This window comes from Mycetomoellerius zeteki, unplaced genomic scaffold (genome assembly GCF_001594055.1).
Source record: "Mycetomoellerius zeteki isolate Tzet28-1 unplaced genomic scaffold, Tzet1.0 scaffold25, whole genome shotgun sequence".
Taxonomy (NCBI): domain Eukaryota; kingdom Metazoa; phylum Arthropoda; class Insecta; order Hymenoptera; family Formicidae; genus Mycetomoellerius; species Mycetomoellerius zeteki.
Window position 1 is genome coordinate 3,231,752 of NW_017257227.1, and position 15,300 is coordinate 3,247,051.

The 15,300-nt window shown below is 37.3% G+C and overlaps 2 protein-coding genes across 2 annotated transcripts in view; both read right to left on the reverse strand.

Annotated features, from left to right (window-relative positions):
- Positions 1 to 290: 290 nt before the first annotated feature.
- LOC108723817 (insulin receptor) lies at positions 291 to 8,339 on the reverse strand. The gene is made up of 7 exons (XM_018449817.1): positions 8,128 to 8,339; positions 7,060 to 7,579; positions 5,441 to 5,867; positions 4,650 to 4,815; positions 4,307 to 4,484; positions 3,574 to 3,739; positions 291 to 3,469 (listed from the first exon to the last, which is right to left on the reverse strand). The coding sequence occupies exons 2-7, from the start codon at positions 7,335 to 7,337 to the stop codon at positions 467 to 469; spliced, it is 4,218 nt and encodes a 1,405-aa protein (XP_018305319.1). The 5' UTR covers positions 7,338 to 7,579; positions 8,128 to 8,339; the 3' UTR covers positions 291 to 466.
- The window catches only part of LOC108723686 (uncharacterized), a 10,456-nt gene continuing 3,333 nt past the window's right edge, over positions 8,178 to 15,300 (reverse strand). The window contains exon 3 of the mRNA XM_018449597.1: positions 8,178 to 8,425. Coding sequence (XP_018305099.1) covers positions 8,178 to 8,425 — 248 coding nt within the window. The remainder of the gene's footprint in view (positions 8,426 to 15,300) is intronic.

Consider the following 15,300-nt stretch of genomic DNA (forward strand, 5'->3'; position numbering starts at 1 on the left):
TGAAGCCACGGCTTTCGATTATGAAACACTACGCGTCTACGTTTATTTACCTAATTGTTCAATAGCTTAACTTCTATTACGAACACCATCTTTTCCATACACCGTCGCAACGATGCGCACAGCGAGGTCTTCTCTCTGCATTGCTATTCACCGTTAAGATCTGATTACGTTTAATCCACAACAAGAGAAAGACACGAAACACTTATCGCCACGCCAGCGAACGAACGAACGAACGAACGAACAAGCGAGCGAGCGAGCAAGTGAGCGAACGAGCGTGCGAGCAACTTGGTAACATCTTTACATATTTTTGTCCGACAGCCTTGTCAGACCACTCGCGTATTGCCCTGAGTATTGTTTGTACGTTAATATCTACATGTCCTTCCGCGGATTTTATGATCAAAGACGGTTTCAAGCAGTTACATCTCATTCCGCTGATTTTTCCCGCTCAACGGTATACCGACTAATCTCATCGATCGAGTGGAACATCCTCGAAGTTCGTTACATTACCGAAGTGCTGGAAGCCGTTCTTGAAGATCCGTCCTCGGCTGGTGCCCGCCTTCATCTGATCGAGCAACGTCACGTTGTCCTCGAAGTCCTTCACCCACCTCGCGGTCTCGTGGCCCCAATGAAATCGAATCGGTGCGGCATTGTGGTAGACCTTCTTGATGCCGAGACTACGTATTTCGATGCCCTCGTCGGAGTGGTAAAACGATTTCTCGCAGAAGTCCTGGCCCAGGAACGGTTCCAGCTCGGAAACGATCTCCATGAAGGTCGGGCGTTCACTGGGCCGCCACTTGAAGCACTTCTCCATGATCTTTTGTATGGTTTCGGGACAGTTCCGCGGTATGTTCAGCATGCCTTTGCGTAACACGTGATGCAACACCTCCTCGTTCGAGAAACCTTGATAGGGTATCTCGGCGAGAGTGAGTATCTCGTAGAGCACGACACCAAATGACCACACATCCGAATCGGATGTGAATACACCATCGGAAAGATTCTCCGGCGCCATCCAGCGTATCGGCAGCAGACCTTTCTTGCCGATCTTATAGTAATCGGTCTCGTAAATATCTCTCGCCATGCCAAAGTCGCCGATCTTGCAGACCAGGTCTTTGGACACCATGCAATTGCGGGCGGCTAGATCACGGTGCACGAATTTCTTTGACTCCAGGTAGGCCATACCGTCGGCGATTTCCGCGGCCATTCTCATTATCCTGGATGCGTTCGGCACCATCTGAGTGTCACGTATCCTCCGCAGGTACGTCTTTAGATCGCCATTCTCCATGAGCTCCATTATGACGAATGGCGGATTGCCCATGGAGACTACGCCTAGCAACTTGATGATATGCCATGTCGAAAAGTTCTTCATGACCGAGGCCTCGTTCAGGAACTCGTTCTTTTCTCGTTGGCTGGCGGTTTCAGAGATCGTTTTAATTGCTACTTGTCCGGTGCCATCCAGGTATCCTCGGTACACCATGCCGAAATTGCCCAAACCGAGCTCCTCCAGAATCTCGACGTTCTCCCTAGGTACTTCCCAGCTATCAACAACATACTTAGTCTCGATATAATCTGGATTCACGCTGGCTATCAATCGCTCCTGTGTTTTCTTCTTCTGGTGGCTCCTAATAAGGAATATTATCGAACTCACAGTGATGATTAACACAGCTAGAATCAACAGCGTTGCCATCATTATTCGATTGTTATCCGATAAACCGACTGAGAAATAAATTGTATTGGTAAAGATGCCGTCACCCGCTAGTGACGTGGAACGCATTCTCAGGCTGTATCTACCTGGACTGAGGTTTCTGATAAAATGATTGATATATTTTTCCCTGTGCCCAATGTACGGTATGCACTCGGTACTCTTCTTCGCATCCTTTACGTCCATATTTGTGTACTCGATGGTGTACGAGACAGTGAATGCGTTTGGATCCTTGACTGATTCCCAAGTGACTTCGATTATCGTATTGTTAGTCACATGAACCTTCACGTTGTGAACATCGTCCGCGTTTGGTCGTTTCAACGTCCGGACATTCGCATATTGAATTGTTGAGCACATTGGTGCGTCGCTGTCTTTGACACCACACGCAGCAATTGTGATGGTGTATAAAGAATAATGGTGCAAGTTCTTCAAAATATATGAAGTATTTTGCGCACTTACGTTGTATATGTACATCTCATCATGCAATTGGCTACTCGTGATGCTGCTACCAGCGTTAACCGAAACGTCTGTCGCAGTTTTTTGTCCTTCCTGCGTTAAAGTGGATAAATTGTTTGTCACATCATAAAATTTACTCTCCGGCGAATTATAGTCATTAAAAACGCAGTAATCCTTCCAACCGGGCGATAAATGACTGATAGTCATATTCTTGTGGCAGAATATTTCAAACTGCTTAGAAATCTTCGCGTCCTTAATCTCCTTTGCTTCGTTGACTAAAGCATCAATACAGTAATCCCTCGAGGCGATCAGTTCCTCATCATCCAATCGAATCGTGCTGGAGATCATATAGTAGCCTATAGGACCGTTCGAATACACCGGTGGACCCCATTTGAGTAGAATTTCGCTATCACTTGTTGCGATCGAGCTCACGTTCGTCGGCACCGAAGGTATCGCGCTCTTCGTTCGGAAAAAGATAATGTTCGATTGACCCACCGGAGTTACGAAGGAACTTGAAGAATTTTTGTTTCTTGTTGTGAATGTTTTCACATACGCGGCATATTTTGTGTACGGTTTTAAATTCGTAATATACTTCGAAACGGTTGAATTCCAACTCGGTATACCAACATCCACTATCTGCCACGTGTTATTACCGCAAGCGTTCGCCTCGTACGTTATATTTTCGTTCTCGGTCTCTATGTAACTTAACAGATAGTTTAGCAGCTGTTGGCCTTCTGGTGGCTTATAGCTGTCCCAACTCAAAATGACGTGATCCGCATCTCGCTTTTTCACCGTGATGTTTATGTTGACGATATTGCAAGCAACTTTGTCACCATTTGACTCTGGTTGGACCTCAAGATCTGTGAAGTTAGTGATATTCACCATTTTACCGAACTGCTCTATCTTGGATAGACAGAGCTTGGGATTGTAATGAAAGAACAGCCTGCCGGTTTCTATCGTTATCTTTTGGGATAGCGGGAAAAGGGAGGAGAGATTTGGATTATCCAGAACCACGAAACTCGCGTTGTTAATGTCTAAATTTTCACCCTTGATCACTTTCAGCTTCTTGAAGAAATTCAGCGATGTGATTGGAAAAGAATGCGTTATCTTCAGATATTCGGTTATCTCCTCGATTAAACCGAATGCATCCGCCAATTCATTCATTATATTTGGATTACCATTTCTAATTTGAAACTCCAGAGCCCCTTTCACCACCGTTATACCGCGAAAACTTTGTGCATCCGAAATATGGCGTATAATAGCACCTTTTGCGATTTTACGGCACTGTCCTTTGCAAACCCGACAATTTGTTACCTGTAATACAAAATAAAAAATAAAGAAAAAGAGCTAATAATAAAGATATGGATATATATATATAACGCATATTTCATGCAATGAAACGTATAAAGCTATCGTACATTTTTGTCATCGACATAATCCTCGAAACCATCAGGACATTGAGTGACACAGGAATTATTGAAAGGTCGCCATATCTGTATTTCCTCCAATTTAGAAAATCTTCTGATATGATTCATGTTTTGGCATTCGTCCTTGCTGATGCACCGTCTCGAGAGATATGCGTATCTGTGAACAGAAAACCGTTGTTACAGCAGAATAAGAGATCTTCCTACAGACTAGGTCTGTAGGACTATATGTCGCATGTTTATCGTCAGACATTATGTCTCGAAAACTTTAATACGCCGTGTCTAAAACACAATGTGTAATATAAAACTTTGAGATATTTTATGTAAGGCCTCTCATTTGAATTTAAAATTTTGTTCAGTGCGCGTCAAAATTCCTTAATTTTCAGTATTAGATGTTTCGAAAACTTCAATTTTAAATCAAACTTACTTTAACATAATTTTAATTTTTTAATATGTACCAAGTTTAAAACTGAATATGAAGAAACTGTAAAAATAGCGATCCTATCAAGTAAATGTTTGCCAAGAAAAAAGGTAATATTTCAACTTATTAAAATCTATAAAAATTGGTAATTTTCTTGAAATAATTTACATAATTCAAATCAAGTAATTTTAGTTGTAAATTAGCTCCTTCATTATTCATGTTGTATTTATATGCAAGGTAAGAGAAATACAGTAAAAGTTTAATTTCTGTTTTTACGTCATTTGCATTTTCACAAAAGTTACTCACAAATTTAGGGGACAGCTTTCAATGCATCTTCCTTCGTGTCGATAATGCTTACAGACGTAACATTCGGTATCACTTGGACCGTAACATTCCCCGAGACATTGTTCATGACACCTTGGTCTCTCTAACTTTTGGCAACGTTGGGCAGTCCAGCAGTAACTGCCAGGACATTGAGAGCATCCTGCGAAATATTATTAAAGGAATATTATTTTTTGCGTTGTAATCATTTTTCTAATCATTTCTCTCTAAGAAATAACATTTAGTTACACACTTTAAATTTTTATTTTTGAAAATCTTTATATTTGGAAAAATATTTATATTTCTAATTAAAACTTGTATCTATCACCTTTCACATGATGCGGGCAACTCTGTTCGTTTCTGTTATCTTTGATGAAGTTTTCGCCGGCCGAAACGATGAGGCTCCAATTCACGGTATTTGTAAAACAGAGAGCGGGATTCTTCTCTATGCGCACGCCACCCCGGGATATCTTTGTCAGGTTGATGAGGCCGATCTGCGAAAAAGTTCCGCAGGATTAACTGTGGAATTACGAGTCAAAGGTCGAATGGCTGGTTAATTTGATTGACTGATTAATATCACTTGACCTGAACATTTGACCGAGCCCTAGGCAACATACTGGGCTATACACTTTCAAACCAAGACTCGACTTGATTCGGCGTGGGAATGAACGATTGAGATATGGAATGTACGTGACGACTGTCATGTGTACGCGGATAAAAATCCTTTATAACGTCCGCACGATACGAAAGTTGTGCTCATATAATACTATTTATTTTAACATGTTGACATTAGACCTCCAGATTCCACGACCTCATAACTACGTATCAAAAAGCTTCTGATCTTTTTACTAGATTTTTTTATAATTTTTTTTTCTTTATTATATTGAATGACTCAATAAATGCGACAATCTTAAATCCATTTTCGTCACTTAGATGAAAGTTGGCGTCTTTGAGATAACGTTAAAGTTATGCGCGGACCGTTCCGGATGATCCAATTAAAATTCCACTTGGAATAATTTTATTATTCGAGAAAACAGAGCACAAAGACAAGGTTATGAAGTTAAGAATAAGAAGATGAAGAAACAAAAAGTCGAGCAGAAATGTCTACATGATTTTTACCTCCTGCATGCTCTTCATTTCATAAATCATGAAAGCGTAGTCTGTGAGGAGTATGTCGCCCCTGATGACTTCGAGATTTGGGAAGAGTTTGCTGAGACTTCTCAGACCTTCCACGCGATATAAAAGAAAATAACCAGTGATTTCTCTCAGCTCCGGGAAGCTAACGTTCTCGAAATCCGCCTCGGTGTTATTTTCGATCAATACGATTTGCAGAAAGCCCTCGATCACACGGCAGTCTTTTAATACCGCGAAAGTGTCAACACTGTTTCTAATATCTATGCTCTGACAGATACCGTCTCCGATTGTCATATTCTTGTGCCTTCGTCCTTTCTCTCGTCCTACCTCTTCGCTCGATTTTGTATGCGATTTGGGCAGATTCGACGATTGACTAGACTGTTGACTGTTTTTCGACCCGATATCCATAGATCTGAAATAATTCAATTCTTCATTAACTTGTTTTATTGTTCAAATGTTGACAGAATTCTTCCAAAGCGAGACAGTTCAACTGTTTTTATAAGGAATTAAAAAAGAGTTTATTAACGCAAACAAATTTATCTATCCTCTTTTCGGTTTTTCTTTTTTTCACAAACATCTCACGCGCTTTCGAAAATTCAAACAGTCTCAAATCGTCAAGATATTCCATAGAAATATTCCCAGGAATTATCGTAAAAAAACCGATAATTTCTTTTTCAATGACTCTAATCATTAATTGATTCGATACAAATCACAATCTTCATTTAACGATAGTAAAACGAAATTTTTCGCTTAGCATTCAAGTGTCTTTTCATTCGGAAAATAGAAATACGTTTCGCGGAATTGAAAGGACCACTTGCATTTAAATTTATATTCTTTGTACATAGTATCACGAATTATTCGTTAGCAAAGTAAAATTAGCAAAAGGCAATTAAAAGCTGCTAATAAAACTCTAAGAAGATTAAAGGGAATTTTAACAGTACTATTGTGTAGAGATGTCGCAATCTCGGCCGGCGATACTTGTTATAATCAATTTGAGGAGATTAATTGGTGAAAATAAAGTCACTTTAGTACTTATATTCGAATAAACGTCAACACGATAGCAGCTCTATACCTAAGTTCACCGCTTAAAACATTTTAAGAAGGTAATCAGCAATTTTCGCACACGTGGGCGCCTTCCGCGTTCCGAAAATTTGCGGACGAATATCACGTACCTCTCCAATTACGAAAGAATTTGCTGATATACCGGGTAAACGTGAGCAAAAGTTCAGTTTACACAAAAAATCAAGTAATTCGTTCATAAGTAAAACGGTTTATTCAATCGATTTTCCAATAAGCTCAACGCTTTTCTAAAATTTTTGATCAACATTCTTTAGTAATAAACCTGTGTATGTTACATTTAAAAGGATGTTTTTCTAGAGATATATAAAACATAAAGAGTATCAAAAATAAATGTATTCAACAATACATTTGACATACCAAATTTATAAGAATAATCAAATTATATACACTAATTATATACATTAAATTATACACAATTAGTATCTTTATATACACATACATATATATATATATATCTCTAGAAATACCAAAAGTATCAAAAAGGACATCAAATTCATATATCTCTGGATCTTATGATGACATACCTGGAAGTATCGATTGCTCTGTTATTTCTGTAAGCGGCCAAGGCGTCGAGAGATCCAGACTCGTAATAGCCAGTAGCCGTTGAGCTTCGATCATAGTAAAACTCCTCTTCGGAGTCCTCCCTCGTCCTGTCCGCATAATCAGGATCGTACTTGCCCTTGGCGCTTTTATCTCGGTACTTCATACCCGCTTTCGACCACCTTTTCTCCTGGCAGAGCGCCAGGCCCACCATCGTCACGCACAACAGAACGATCGGCAGCAGCGACTTCCTCGTCTTCATCTCCTTGTCTCATTGAACACGGCGCGTTTGAAAGCCTCCCGTTGAACGTTCTCGACCTTATCCCCACGTGCCTCCCCGACCACCACTTTCGTTTTCTTTGATTGATCGACGATTGATAGTCGACCCTGCGAGCTCGTCCCTATTCTCCTTCGTCCACTTTTTCCTCTCCTGCTCACACAGCCTTGCTCGCGTTCGATTGTTTGACCTTTTTCTTGGGCTTCTCAAAGGCGGTAATTAGTAGACTGTAAAACGGATCGTAATTCCCTATTCAGTTTAAAGGAGAGAAACGCTACTCAAAGCTATATGCGATGAACTGTAAATGCTTTACATCTCGTTAGTACTTTAACTCATAATGTAAAAAAAAAAGAAACAGCAAGCTAAAATATTAGCCATTTATTGAGTTATAAAAAGGAATGTATAATAAGAGCATTTGTATGAAAAAGAATGAACAAATAGGCTATAATAAACGTTTGTGAGTTCTGTAGTAATTGACCCTTTTAACCCATGAGAGTGCTATGTTAGAATTAAATGTTTAAGCAATTCAGTGTCAGAAAGAATGTCCAGTACTATTCTCTTCTGCTTTCCAATGTTTGCGGTTAATAATGAAATATATCCAGATAAAAAGAAAAGATTCATTTTCTTTTTTTATCTGAAATTAAAATCCAAAACTCGTTAAAACTGTCTAAAATGCTACCCAATTAACCCAAAAAGACATAATATCCAGATATAGAATTTATATTTCGTTCTATTTTAAATGACTACTGCTCGACACGCAAATCTCCTACTGTACCTGCGGATTAAAAACGACGCGAGAAACCCCTACGAGAAAAACACTCTGGGTTATTCCGCGCTCTTGTTTTCCTCCTCCGCCTTCTCCTCTTCCTCCAAGGAGGTAATCGATCGATCGTCTGCGCTCGTCCAGGCTCGCGTGAACCTTCTCAGATTCTTCCTCCCCCGTACGGGCTTCGGGTAACCCGGTTTCAAACTCACAGGGGTGTTTCCTTTCCCGGAAGAATCAGAAGTCTTGAGGTTGCGCGAGTTTCCGCAAATGTTGCAGTACAACAAGTAAGGCTGATCGCGGTTGACGCCTTCAAGATATCTTCACAATATCTTCTTGTTGAAAACGAAGTATGTTTGGGCCTTCATAATTGCGTCGTCGTCACACGCCGTAATTATCTGTCGAACAAAAGTTGAAACGTAATGTTTAGATGGAGAAATTTCGATCTGTTGCTATGAGGAATCGAAAAGCGATGAAGAGACTGTCACAACTTTAATAAATTCAATATGTAAATAGATCTTAGAAATGCAGGAAATTTAAGACACGTAAAATATAGTAATTCTAATATTGCAAATATATATCGTATGCATCTCTTTTATTTCTTTCTATATCATATTTTTTTCTTATTTTTTTTTACGTTCAAGTACAATATAGAGTAATCGTATATATACGCATATACAGTAATTACTTTAATTGGGTAAATTTGCATAGGCTGATGCTTGAGAGGATATTTAAGTGTATACGCTAATTAAGGTTACATAAAAATACGATAAGAGTTCTAAACTAATTCACAAGTTAATATGGTAATGTCGAGCCACATGCACTTCAATGTAACTTTTACAGTTTTTCTGACTGCGCGCTTTGCAGCTGAATATTCTCTTAATAAATTTAAATAAACAATACTTAAATAAAAATGAAAATATTCAATGTTGTCTTCAATTAATTCTGTATAATCAAATAATAAAATGTAAATGATAATTTTATTAAAATATAAAAGCGGAAATTCTTTAGAAATATTCAACGTTGGATAAAAAACACAATTGGATAAAACACACAATTAAATTCAGGAAAATATGAATCTTATGATGTAATTAATTATAACTAATTATATATATGATATAATCGACATATGATTGTAATTAATTATAATAGTTTAATGTCGCTATCGAATGATTTTAATTAAATACTGTGGCTAAAATTGTTAGTCATAGGTAATCATAGAAATACGTTATACATTGAAAATGATATCAAAATTACTAATAAATATTAAATTATTTCCAATGTATGTTAATAATACATTCTTGGAATTCATGTTATTTCATGCTAATTCTCATCTCATAATTCTCATGCATCTCGCATCCTTTATGTATACGTACCTAAACAATGCAATTATCATATTTCACGTAAGCAAAATGTGCAACTACTATACCTATTATTGTACATATCTCAAGTAGAGATCTGAGGTTAATTAACGGGAGATATGCCCGTTGTTGAAATTTAAACAAAAGCGCATCTATATTAATTGCCGCAATCTTTGTTTTTGTAGCATTTATATCGAATACGTGCGATTCTATTGTGAAAAATTACGACTTTCCGGAAAAGATAAGAGAGAAATTCAATTTTGAGTTTTCGTGAAAAGCAATCTGAGTTATCAGCGATATGTTATCAACATATGTAGTTGCGCAAGATGTTGCAATATTGAAAATACTTGCCCACGATATTTTCATCACGCATGAACGCGATTCTATCTCAAAGTTCTGTGTATAATTATAGTAAATCAAGTTGATTCTCTCTTTGGCTTGTCAAAAATACTCAAGTGTGCTTACTTATTAAAGCTACGCAACTTACACGTAAATAACATATTCGAGATTTTATCATCTATTTCACATTCGAGATTTTATGGCCTATTTTATATTTAAGATTTTATCACTATTCCTTATCGTTAAAAAACCAGAAAACGGGAAATTAAATGGGAAACTTGAACATCTACAGTTCTGCTTCAGTATCTGTTTCTATTTGGTAAAATATATTTTGAACTAAATAATTTTGAAGTAGAGTATAATTTTAAGCCCCACGCGAGGCTCTTTGATCAATTGAGAGCTTAAGTTTGATTAGACCAATTTGCATACAAAGTGATTCTAAAAGGTTGTTAAAGGCAAAATGTGCTCTTTGACATGTTCGAGGATAATCTTCCTCAGCAATGATCTTCGTCAGCGTCAAAATACTCTTCCCCTTTACTATCTTTTAATTTTTATTAAGTAACCTCGTAATTATGTCTCGAACTATAAATTTATTTCAGTTAAAATTTTATGGGGAATCCTATCTAAAATTAATAAGTAATTTGAAATAATTCTATATACATTTCTATATCCGTAATTTAATTGTCAAGAAATTTATCTTCTATTCCGCTTGTAGCGACAAGAAAGATCGTCGATTTCTTAAATTAACGTTAAGAAAAAGTCAGCTCTAAGGAGAAGGTACTTTAATGGCTTGATTTCGAATCACGTAGACTCCAGACCTCGGGAGTTTGATTCGTTTCTCTCATTTACTCCTCCTCTCTTCTTCTTTCGCCACCCTTCGTCATCGACCTTTCGTTTTTCTACACGGTCTCGCGCGCTTTACTCTGACAGTACCATATACTTACAACATCCATTTCGGATTACGACGTCAGCAACAAGGAAAATTGCGCGGATAGTTCTTGGAACTTAACGTCCGTGAGAGAATGGGTCGTTTGTTGAAGAAATATTTTTTGATTCGATAAAACGACCTCTTGAGAGACGCCATAAACTCCGCAAGTTAACAATTACTTGAACATATTGTATCAATCTGTATCTGTGGTAGGAACGGAAATTTAGAAATTGCAGTTACAACATCGGGTCTCAAATAGTAGCAGTCACGACCGCTATCATATTTCGTCGTTCTACCGCATTTTATAACACTTTATGAAACCAGAGTGATCCTCTCCTCGAGGTAGAAGTTATTCGTGTGAACGTAGCGAGAATCACAAATAATATTCACGTATTCTTTCTTATCGTCATTTCTACTATCAAGTGGAAGTTGAGACACGATAGTTGACTACCGATGCCAATTATCTTGTAAAGTCAGTGACTTTTACGGTCTACTTTTTCTTTATTTCCAATCTGCAGAATTATTATATTACATTTATTTAAGATTTAATTAGATGTATTGATTATATATAACAAGTACATATATATATATATACATATATATAACAAGTACATATATATATATACACATATATATATGTATGATATACAGGGTGTTTCCAAATTAAATATGGCACTCTTCTGTTTGGAAATCGTCGTGCATATTCTCGCACCGCCTTTAAAGCATTACCGTTGCAGAAACCGTATACAAAAACCATATCAGCATATTCACTATTAGAATACGTACGCGGCATATTGCAAAAGACAAAATTCATCTACTGTTAAAGGCTTTCAAAGAGCGACTGACAAATTCATAACAGAAAGTGGAAAATGTAATCAAATATGTCGGTGCTAGATATGGCAAGAAATGTAAACATTTTTTTTCGATTTCTCTGAAACGGAGCAAAAACGAGCATATGTCTATAGGACTTTTTTTCTTAGTTTTTTACTCCTCTACACGCTCCCGAAGTTTTGCGATTTAATTTGGAAACACCCTGTATATAATAAGAATACAATAACAAGTTCTCAAAGATTTAATTCCAACACGTAAAGACTTTAGAGATAAGAGCTACACATAACAGGAGTTTAATTGAGAAATTATTATACAATAAGCACTCTTGCATTAAATTTTTGATGCTTTGATAAGAATATATTTCATTATTTTAAATTAAAGTTGCTTAGCAAGTGTTTTCATCGCGACGTCAAAGACTGGTGGTTTAGAAGTTGTGGATCTCGAGGGGGTCTTTCAAGAACTGCCGTCATTATTCAGTTTTACAAGTAGTACCATGTTTCGAAGAACGTTCGCTTTATAAAGTTTTGAAAGTGGTTTCGTTGACGAGAGGAGAACGATCCCACGTTGGAGAAAACTCGCCAAGTCCAAGATGATCGTCGGTGCGAATCTCCGCGCTTCTGACGTCATAATCCACCCGCGCTTGGTGGGCACGTATAATAAAAAGATAGTTATTAACGGACGAAGACTCTCAAGAATAAGGGAAGTGATATTCGACGTTAAAAATTAAAGAAATTTGAACATAAATGACGATGAACGAAATTTTTCACACAATCGGATTCTCGTTTAAATCACTTCACCCGCCTATTTAAGAGATAAACAGTGTCGTCGGCCACTTAGTCGCTCGTGCGATTTAAGCGAATATCTTAATTCGCCGTATAAATATCGCGATAACGATCGTAGGGAAAAAGGAGGGAAAGGCATGAGAGGAGAGAGAAGAGGTATCGTCGGCGGCAGCGGCGTCGATTAAAAGCCGGATACACGTACGATAAAACACGAGAACTTGTTCGCGATAAGCCCGCACCTGAGAAGCGGAAGAATCTACGTCCGTAAACTTATTCTTTTAAGAGGAGAGGGGGAAAGAGGAGAGCGATAGAAGGGCGGAAGAGAGAAAAAAAAGAAAGAGGGGGGATAAATTGCGAAATTATGGGCGACTTTCGCGATAAGTTAAATACGCGCACATAAATTCAATTAGTTTTCCTCACATATGTTGTAAAGTGATGGAGATCCTTAAATAAGTCTCATTTAGCAAGAAACAAATTACCTTTATATAAGATTAAAGAGATTTTTTTTTTATCATATTTTACGTTGCAAACTCAACGCGTTACTTATTTCATTTCTCAGTCTCGGATTTGCTGGCCCGTGTAAAAGTGGAAAGGACGGAGAAATGAAAAAAGGAAAAGAACAAATAATGAAAATGAAATGACAATAATGGCCCGTCGATATATTCAGTTCAGCAACTTTAAATGGCGAAGTTATAATCATAACCGATCGTAATTGATCATTTAATAAAACAAATAAAAGAGAGGACGAAGGGTGATTTTGCTGAAGTATTCTAAAAATTTAGCTAGATATAGATTTGAAAATAATTTTATTTGGACTAACAAAATAAGTAGATAATTATGTACAATAGAATCCTTAAAGAGGTTGTTATACAGAAAAATATCATTCCATTGCTAAGAGAAATGAGATTACTCAATTTACTTTCTTTGTTAAGAATATTTTCTTGATAATCTTAAAATATAGGTACTTATTACAAATTTTAGAAAAACTCATTATTATGTACTCAAAACAACAACTTATTTTCTTTTGAAAAATATTATAAATTTTGTCGGAGAAATGACTGCATAACAAGTAAATCAAATTTGTTTTAATTTAATAATCTTGACTGAAGTATTAAATTTACTAGGACTCAGAATATATTTTGAATAAATTTGATGCTTGTGATGAACTTGTGATAGATTTGCGGATATATGAACTTTTGAAATACTTGAAACAAGTAATTATTACTTGCGTATTTTTCTGTGTGTAGAATGTTAAAACCTGCGACATCGTCGTCAAGTTTAAGTTTAATTACCTACATAATTATTTTATTGTTCCAATAACATTATTTTCCGAGCTAGCTAAAAATTTTTAGTTACTTCAACAAAACCTTTATGTGTAAAAATATGCATCTTCATTCTTGTTTTCATGGGTCTATTCGAAAGTTATTAAATTTAGTAAATAAAAATAAATTAAAATTAATTATAAATATAATATTTCGCGCGAAGAAACATTCGAATTACGTAGAAGAAATAGAGTAATTACGTCTTCATTTTTTTTACGACACAGGCATCTTAAAACCAACACTTTCAAGCGGATTCCCCGTATTGGTTCTCAACCACCGGAGCAAAGTAGTCGGAATCCAAACATCGCCCGTACTTCATTTCTTTTTTATCCTATAGTGATCTTCGAACACGAGTAAGCGGATGAAGTTGAACGTATTTTTTTTATTGGGGTGATGGAATCCCGCATCGCACAGCGAAATAGACAAATCCGTTGGTGATTCGAGATCCGAGAGAAGATGAATGGACGTCCCAAATGTCCGACGAATGCTTTGAATACATATCGAATAGATCGAATACTTCGTAGCTTCTACAGCTGGCCCGATGTCCGTGTGTGTGTACGCGATGAAGTCAAAAGAAGTCGGCCGCAGCCGCTCTGCTGTGGTCGCACCGGGTAGAGAATGACTCACACGGCACAACCGGATTCGCGAGAAGTGTGACAGGCGAATAGCACCGAATGGTTTACGACATGGGAAGTGTGTTTTTCGGATCCCCATATATTTTGCGTGAAGATCTAAGTATGCGCCTCCGCGCGAATTTATATTATTTACGAGTTGTTTACTGGCTATTCACTTAGACCTACGTTCTAAAACACACGTCAACGAGTAATGTATTTTTCTTCCTATTTATTTTCACAGTTAATCATTCTTCACGCAAGTGCGACTGATATGCACAATATGTATATTTTTATAACGCACATTAATAATTCGTGTGAATTTCTATCGTTACATTGTTGCTGAAATATATTTTTTCCCCGAGCGATAACACCTTTAAAATAACAAACAAACAGAACAAAGGTGTTAATTTTTTTTTTAAATTTCCTTTCCAATACGCATGATGGATGAGTAATAGCGATTGATGGCGGCATCGTGCCAAGTGTCTCGAAACATTTTGTGTATTAAATTGATCAGCAAAAAATCATCTGGCTTTTACGTTAATGACAAAAAAGAAGATCGGCGAAAGCTCTCAATATAATATTTTCGTGATGCACATTCATCACTTGCACGTTGATTGCTACATTGTGTGCTGCTCGTTTTAATTTTTTCAAGTCGATACCGGTACTTCTCGACATGTCGACACCTTCTCCCGGGGATGACTTAAGTATCGATGTCCCACGTTCATATTACACTTAAGCATACTTAGCACGTGCATGCGCGCGCACGATGCTGATAGATGGCTACCTGCGAGCGTGCGACCAGAATGACGAGCAAGAAAAATACCAATAACGGAATAAGGACCGACTCATATTGCCAATCGCGCACGATAAGATCAGTATCAACGCTGTTCACATTTTCGATGATAAATGGTGGCGTATTTTTACCGCAAGACTTGCGTTTGATGCCATTATGCGATGCTCTTTATCGTTCTCTCTCCTTACTACATTATGGCTACATTCTCAACTCTC